Below are 8,431 nucleotides of genomic sequence, written 5' to 3'. Positions count from 1 at the left end.
AGTCCATGCAGCTGTTGAGCCTCTGGTCACAGCAGTCCCAATGACTTATCCACCAACCCCCCACTTAGTTCCTGCCCTGGAGCAGAAATTTATCGTGAGCTGGCACATGTGAAGTAGCATTTGCCCCCAACGAACACAACTGGGGTTGCACAGAGTTCTGTGAGTCTGGCAGTTTGTGGCTTTATTCCAAGTGTTTATGGCTGTCTGATCCCAAAAGATCCGATGTGCTTTGCCCACTTCATTTTCCTGTTGTTTCACGTTAGAACCTTCCTCTCTGGCAACAAGAGATGCAAGGGACAGAAGACACCCTAACATAATAGTGAAAAGGAGATGCAGGGACATACTTTTGGTGCATTTGACACTAAATGCCGTAATATGTTATAAAAGAAACTATTTGCTTTCAAATAAACAGCTTTCTCAATGGTAAAACTAGGACTTCAAAGCATGGAAAGCTGAGATAGGGGCTTAAATAAGAGGAACATAAATTTCTGTAAATACTTTATCATAGCTGTGAGCTTAAAACCTCAGAGATGCTGCTATAAGAAGGCAAAACATATTCTTCTGCATCAAAACAGCAGTTACTGTGTATAGCTTTTGCTTGCCTGCTTTTGTGGACAGGTATATTTTTTTGGGAAGGTCCTGCAAGAATCCCCAAACAGCACTGACTGTTTTGCACTCACCTGGCAAGGAAGCTGTGCAGAGGCAGTGAGTGTGGAGTTTGGAAGGAGCCCTGGAGAAAAAGAGCCCTGGAGAACAGGTGGATGAATGATCTTAGCAAGGCTGGACTTAACCTCCTGCCTAAAAGTCTGGCAAGAGATCAGTGTCTTAAGAATAATAAACAAATTGTCTGGTATAAACAATATTTTCACTGATTGTTTTCCCCAAAAAACATATTTACTGCAGTAAACGTATTTGCTGCAGTTTTTCCACAAGCTGTTTGGGTACCTTAGGAAAGGCAGATCCCTGTTCTTCACTTTCCTGTGCCTTTAGGCATACACAGCATGTCATCAGATATATTACTTCTATAAAACTCTGTCCAACCTGAACCTCCCCTGGTTTCAATATTTCCCAGAATAATCTTTTCCATGATTTTACCAGGCTGAGTGAGACTGACAGGCCTGTGGTTTCCAGGGTCCTCCTCATTCTTTCACCAGCTTCCAGTCAGCTGGGACCTCTCCAGAATCCCATCGAAGATTTTGTCCTTGAACAGAGATACTTTTTTACCAGAAATCAATTTGATTTCTAATTATTTCCAGGAACTTTAGAGTTCAGCTTTTCTCTATGTTTGACAGGAGCTGCCTTTTCTTGTTGCACATTTAAAGCTCTGAAGCTGTAGGGACAGCTGCATGCCATCTCACATGGCCCCATAAAATGATGTTACATCTTCTTGGAATGAGATAACTGCCCATATTACCTAAATGGATTCCCAGCAGCTGAAAAAAGGCAATAATTGATGTTTTGCTGCCAGTCTCCTTATGCCTTTCAAACCTGGCAGAGACACCAAAAGTCCTCAGTCATAGTGTCAGCATTTATATAATTTACAACATACATGAAATCAGCAGAGCATAGTGTCACATAACAAATGCTTTCTCTTAACAAGCTAAATGAGGATGTGCAGCGGGATGCTGGGACAGGAGACCTCCTGCCTGTCCTACTGCCAGTGGCTGCTGCAGTGTTATCAACGCTCCACAGGCTGTGCTCATCTCCTAACAAGCGCTCACTGCTGGGTGGCAAACCCGGACCAGGTGTTGTCAAACCTCCACCAGGTGTTACCAGCTGGATTAATGACAGCTCTGCTTTTTGTCTGCCCCAGCATGCTGTGTAACCTCGGTGACAACTTGTGCCGCAGAAGGTGATTAAAATCACACCTGACCGAGCTACTGAGGTCACTGGGTCTATTTTCTGTCAGTTTGTCACCTATTTTCATCATTACCAGCATCACTTGGGCCACTGATTGTACAAATTCTACTTGCTTTGTAATCTTAGACTGCCCAAGGGTACAACCATAGTAAAATTCAGCAGCAAATACGCTTTTTCTACAGGAGAACTGGAGGGGGAACCCATACTTTTCATCTCTTCAAGTCACTGTTCTGGGTGCAAGTGTAGTTTCCTCTCACTCTAGTCCTCAGTAGGACAAGCAGCAGCTGTGTTTGGAGACACAGGTCTCCTTGGCAGCTTGTGGTGGGAACAGCCCATCAGGCCACCAGTGGAAGAGAATTTCCTTCCTCTTTTTTTGAGACTGCTTCTCAATAGAGGCATGTGGGAAAAGGCACCTGCGTGGTAACATCATGTTAAAGAAACAGTTAAAGGTCTTGGAGGGATGTTGGTGATGTGGTGCTTCGCTGTGGCCAGGATTTCTTCTTGCTCTGAAAAACTCTCCTTGAAGACTGTTTGGAAGGAAATTAATTCAGTGGCCCAGCACCCGCAAACTCCAGTTGTTTGATGAGAAAGAAAAGGCTCTCTGTTGCTCAGGGATGAAAACTAGACCAAGATATGTAAATGCTATCAAAAAAGAGAAGTTCTCTTCTGATTCTTGTCCATGTACACAAATAAACAGCAGGCAGGGGTTATCCATTCCATTTTATGTTTATTATGAAAGGGATTTTAACAAAAGTTTTATTACATGCTTCATTTTGAGCTCTGACGTAGCAAATCAAAGCTATTAATATACAGAGGCAAAAGGAAATGTATTTTCTTATAAGGTACATTTACAACAACATCTTCTACTATAAATCTGACAGAATTGTTAAAATATTGGTAAAGCTCAGCACTGTATTTTATTTTCTAAGTATCAAATTTTGTACAGTTATTCGCTATCCTTGCTCTAAACTATTATCGTACATTTCATATGGAAATACTGTTTGTACACAATTTACATTGGTAATAAAGCTTAGAAGTCCCAGCAGCATCTACAACAGTTTAGTTCAAAATGTCACCCTTGTCCAGTGATTTACAAGGAGCAAATTGGGGCAGAAACTAATATTACACTCCGTGTGTTTTGCCCCAAAATCTATTCTACCAGAAATTCCTGCTTAAACTGGTGATGGACATGATGATAATGAGCTTTTTGCCTAAAAAATGCTCTATGAGCTGATCCAATATGAGGTTTTATCTCTTCCAGTAGGAGCAAAGAGATAACTTCCCTTGTCTTTTTACTACACTTGGGTGTCATCTATTGAATTCCCTTTTATTATATTTCTGAGCTTTGTGTAGCACTAACTTTAAAACGCATATTCTTTATATATTATGAAAATGGTAAACACTTCAGAATGACACCTGATAGTCAGTTCTGTGGAACTGAACACGTTAAATTGCCCCAGAAAACTCTTCCTATGATGCCAGTGAGACTGAAGGAATAACAGGATCTATAATCTGGAAGGATAACCACCCCAGTCTCCTAAAGTACCTTTATAATCATCATGTTGAGTCTCTGCTGCTTTCAATGCAAATTAATGGCCTTTCTAAGTTATAAAACATAGAAAACAATATTTACAAAATAATTTTAATTAAAAAAAAGTAACAAAAACAAACTCTAAAAAAGATATTTTCACAATCATTAAAATAAAGTTTAATTATCAAAGCCACTTCTTTTTCTAGATATTGAGAAGTTCAGCTAAAATTGAATTGCAATTGTTGGTATAACTTGTTATCTCCACTTTCTGAATACAGATGGTTTAAATTATTACATCTAAAGGTACTTCTGTACATTTTACTCTTGTATATTACATATTAATTTTATAGATTAAAAGCTTTATGATGAAACAGAATAAATAAATGAAACAACAAACTGGAATTGTATATATTCAGATACTTAGAGAACAGTTTTTTGACACTGTTTATTTCCCAGTCTGTTTCTGTTCAGATGAGAGATGTTCTGATAAAACCTGAGACTTGTCTCTGAAGCCAAGTCTCACTCTGAGGAATAAGCCCATAGTACCTTACAGAAATTTCACTTCTTCCATAAATTCTTATGGAAGACAAAAGTATTTTTTTTTCCCAAGTGCTTACAACAGTCTCTCGTTCTAGAAACCTATTTCATTAAAGTCTCAAAGTATTGAGAGTCTACAAGAAACTCCTCCAGTTACTACCATTCCTGTCAATCAGTGGTTTTAAACTAGGAGAAAATGCAACGATGTGAACTCATGACACAGATCCAGGGAACCGCGTGTCACTCATTCCCATCAGCAGAAAATCACCGAGACCCCTGAGGTGGCTGACAAATTTGGCTTCAGCTGCTGAAGATTTCACTCCAGCTTCTTTTTGAAGAGCCCCACAGGTATTTAGAGTCCCAGACATGGGAACTGTCACAGAGCAGGGAGGTTTTGCTGTCAAAGACCTGTCAGCAGATCCTGCAGAACAACCATCCCCCTGCTTTCTGCTCCTGAAGTTCCCAACCTGTTTTCTGCAGGATGAAAACTGGGTTGTTTATTGTTAAGACTGACCTGAGAAATCTGAATCTGTTGGACAGGCTTACAAAGGGCCGTGGGGTGGGGTTTGACTGTCCTTTTTGAATGCTGAACACACATAAAGGATGTTTCTTGTTTGTGTGGCGTCATCCTCGTGTTCTGCTCACAGACAGAGGGCCACAGCTGAGCTCTGCTCTTTCCAAACCAGCTGACAACTCAAGAATGTGGGCTCTGAAAACGTTGTGACCAGTCCAGTATTTATTTAAGCTAGTCTAAAACTAAACTAAACCTGGCTTTTTAAAGCTAGTTTTAAGGAAGCTTACTTACTTTTAAGTGAGCTTACCCTAGAATGAAGCCGACGTGTAGGAAAGATTAGTCTAACTCTTAAGTAGTCCTAACTTTATTCTGTGTGGGAGACACAAAGAGGAAATGAATTCCTTTTGAAAAATCTGTCTTCAGGTCAAAATCTGATGTGTGATGGAGCTGAACGAAGACTTCAGCAGTTTTAAATCCACTTACAGGGAGCTAAATCTTCAGGCAGAATAAATCTTGCTATCGCAGGCAGGACCCAGGTGGTAATGTATTGAACACCAAATCCTGATGTTCCCTGCACTCAAATGACACACACAGACCTTGCCCTAAGTGAACACCAAATCCTGGTGTTCCCTGCACTCAAATGACACACACAGACCTTGCCTTAAGTGCTTTCAAGGCATGACTCTGGGCTTGATTAGCAACCTTGGATTGTTGCAGGCTCCTGGACTGTGGCAGGAGGTGATTTGGTGGCCTGTGAGAATGCTTAGGGATGATTCACCACCACCTCATAGAAATAAGTGCCGTGTTTAAAGCAGAGGAGGCTTAAAATGGTAAGTGCTGCGGGTGCAGCTTTTAAGCACACAAGGCATTTGCAAATGGAAAACAAGGAGCTCTGTTTGTGCCACAGAATTGGGCAATCACAAATGGGCACTTGTCCAGCCTTCCTGCAATAACACAAAAACATGTTGTTGCACCTCTCCTGCATACAATGTGTAATGCCATAAGAGCAGATGCAGGGCTGTATTTATTATGTTTAAATGCTCAAATTCTGTGCTCTACTGATTCTAGCATTTCACAAAGCTGGTTTTCTCAAAGGCAGCCGCATTTCTCCTCGTGTGGTTTTTGATTCCCAAATGTTCCTAGGACTTCTCCATAGAAGAAGACTTTCCTTGTTGTTGTACTGCTATTGTGTGACAATGAAGGCATCCTACACCAATGCTAACAAATGAAGAGCTGAACTCACCTTCTATTTGGTGACTGCCAGTTTCTGTAACTGTAAACCTAGTATGGAATTCGAAGCATTTTTAACTTTATATACCACTTGTCATTACTTTTTTCACTAGAAATTGGCACATCCAGGAGCATTTCTAAGTAGAGCCGCAAACATTCAAACCTGACTCATTTTTCTGATTATGTCCAAACATGTTGGTCACTGAGCAAAACGTTTTAGGAAGTATTTTACTAAAACTCACCGTACAGCAACAGGTTCCAGAGTTTGCTCACTGAAGTCTGAAATTCTAAAGGCCACTGTAAATAATTCACCAAATGAGGGAGTTAATTTTCTCCATGTTTTTCATATTTTTCCTTCATATCTTTCAGTAGAATGGCTGCAATCCTGACCCATTCTAATGAATCTTGACAATACTCTGAATAACCTGTCAGACTTTGAAGCACTGTTTGGCTAAAGTAGTTTTTTCAGCTATACACTCCCACATAATTTGAGTACCTAAAAACTTTTTGCTTTTTAATTTTTTTTTCTCCCTAAAAATAATTACTGAGAAGGGAAAAAATACATGAAACTTTTTTTCTCGTTGTTGTTCCAGACACACAGTGAATTGTAGGAATGACAAGAATGTCTTCTTTGAAAGTCCCCTTTTCGTAACTCGGGGTGAATAATAAATAAAAGTAGTTACAACATCCTCACAAAAAGTTTAGGTTTAACAGCCTTTAACAAAGGATTTTTATGGAGAAATTATATTTGGAAATGAGGGTTAATGTAGGTATTAAAGAGAAAGCCCATCAAAGACCTAAGAGCCATGAGTGGAAAAAAATGAGTTGTCAGACCCTAAGTTCAGGCTGTCTCTGAAGACTCCAACTCCTCTGCATATTGAAAGAGATTGTCCCAGAGGAAACCATTATCCAGTATTATAAAACTCCCAAAGGCTTCAGTTCGGTGTCAATAGAAGTGACAAGCACTTGGAGAAGTCATTTAATCATCTACACAAAGTTACATATAGATATGAGTAAATAGGGTGTGTGGGAGTAAAGATTTAAGCATGAATAATATTTACAGTAACTAGAGATAACATTACTAATGTACCCACAAATAGAAGTATATATTTATATATTTATATATTGTACTTAATTAGATGCTCTCTTAATGGAAAGAAAAACAAGACTGCTAGTGTGGTTGCTGTTCATTTCTCACATATCCTATTGGAAATGCCTTTAAAGGGACCAACTGGTGCACGGAAATCCAGAGCTAAATCTGTTTCAATCAAATAATTGACAGTGGCAAACCTCTGAAGAAGTTTAGAAGAGGACAGATAAAAACATTAGGACATTAGGGCATGGGACTCAATCTCATGTAGTTCATAAAACAAAATTATACATATGTTTCTTTTTTTTTTTCTCTTTTTTTCCCTTTTTGATTTCTACTTGGACAGAGGATCCACCAAGCCACAACTGAGAAATAACAAAATTTAGATTTTTTTTGTTTTCTTCTAAAGATTCAAATATAAACTTCAAGTGCAATTCAAAAATCCAAATATTATTTATACTACATACTTCTCTCTACAACAGAACTTATCTGCAGGTAGTTTAATCACATTTGAATAGATTCCTCCTTTCTTTGACAAAAGTTATTGTTGATGGAAAAATAAAAAGCTCGAAAGAATATTTTCTACATCATGAAATTTCAAATGGGGAGTGAGGATACACTAGTGCAGACACAAATTCAGATCTTCAACGAGATGCACTCAGGGATGCACTTTTTTTTTTTTTTGGTAGTAAAAATCCCGTTCAAAACATTGACTTTTAACAATTATAAAACATTATAGGCGTTCTTCCATATACAACTGAGAACAAAGACTGCAAAAAAGAGCCTTCAAGTTAGCAAATGTTTCTACTATGGAGGAAAGACGATATTTGACAGGAATGCAAAGTAACCAAAAATTGAGTACCACTGGACTACTTGTATGGTCGTAGAAATCTGGACACTTTGGATCGCAGCAGCTTTATAAATGATCTTGGGAACATTTCTTTTGACTCTTGTGCTGTGTACTTGAAATAGTTTTGTGGGTGTGCCAGTACATCAAAGAGAGCTTTAATCAGTTTCTTGTCCTGTGGAAGACAAAATATATATATATATATGTTAGATAAAAGTAGAGTTTGGATTTAGTGTCTGCACAGGTTTCAAAACTAAAGAACAACAATCAGATTTATCTTGCAACACTTGAGTCTGGGTGAGGCAGAGTAAGGAAACTGCTCCATGTTGCTGTTGTGTTTTATATTGATTAGTCTGTCTACCATTAGCCTTCCTGGCAGGTCTTGTATCAAGAGAGATAAAGTTAATCACAAACTTGCTGCAGTACCTTTGGAAAGCCATTTCCTGGACAGCTTGCAATGCTCCATATTATGTCTTGTTGAGGCAGGACAGTGATTTAGGTAAACACATTTTTTAATGCATGGAAAACTTAATGACTCATTTGAACATTCAAATGCCAGGCTGAGGCTGGCAAAGGCTCTTCAAACCATGGGCTCTTCATTCCTGGCTGACTAATTTTTCTAACATACAATCTTATTAATCACATTAGCACACATTTAATTCAGTTCCCGATTCCACAAAGGGCTGAGCTGAGCTACTGGTTTTGTGCTGCTCCAAATACCAGCATAAACCTCAGAAGACAGAGAATTGAATTTGGGGTCACACTTGAGCTTTAAATATAATGACCCTCTCAAAGTAATAAGACCCTATCGAGGTAATAAGG

The 8,431-nt window shown here is 38.9% G+C and overlaps 1 protein-coding gene across 1 annotated transcript in view; it reads right to left on the bottom strand.

The window, feature by feature from the left end:
* Positions 1-2,632: 2,632 nt before the first annotated feature.
* The window catches only part of SCUBE1 (signal peptide, CUB domain and EGF like domain containing 1), a 175,581-nt gene continuing 169,782 nt past the window's right edge, over positions 2,633-8,431 (bottom strand). Inside the window, exon 23 of the mRNA XM_018083692.2 lies at positions 2,633-7,784. Within this exon, the coding sequence (XP_017939181.2) occupies positions 7,632-7,784 (153 nt within the window). The 3' untranslated portion in view covers positions 2,633-7,631. The remainder of the gene's footprint in view (positions 7,785-8,431) is intronic.

The sequence above is a fragment of the Manacus vitellinus genome, unplaced genomic scaffold (genome assembly GCF_001715985.3).
Source record: "Manacus vitellinus isolate BGI_N305 unplaced genomic scaffold, ASM171598v3 scaffold_66_pilon, whole genome shotgun sequence".
Taxonomy (NCBI): Eukaryota; Metazoa; Chordata; class Aves; order Passeriformes; family Pipridae; genus Manacus; species Manacus vitellinus.
The sequence above is the reverse complement of the archived record's forward strand: the minus strand, read 5'-3'. Positions and strand labels throughout refer to the sequence as shown.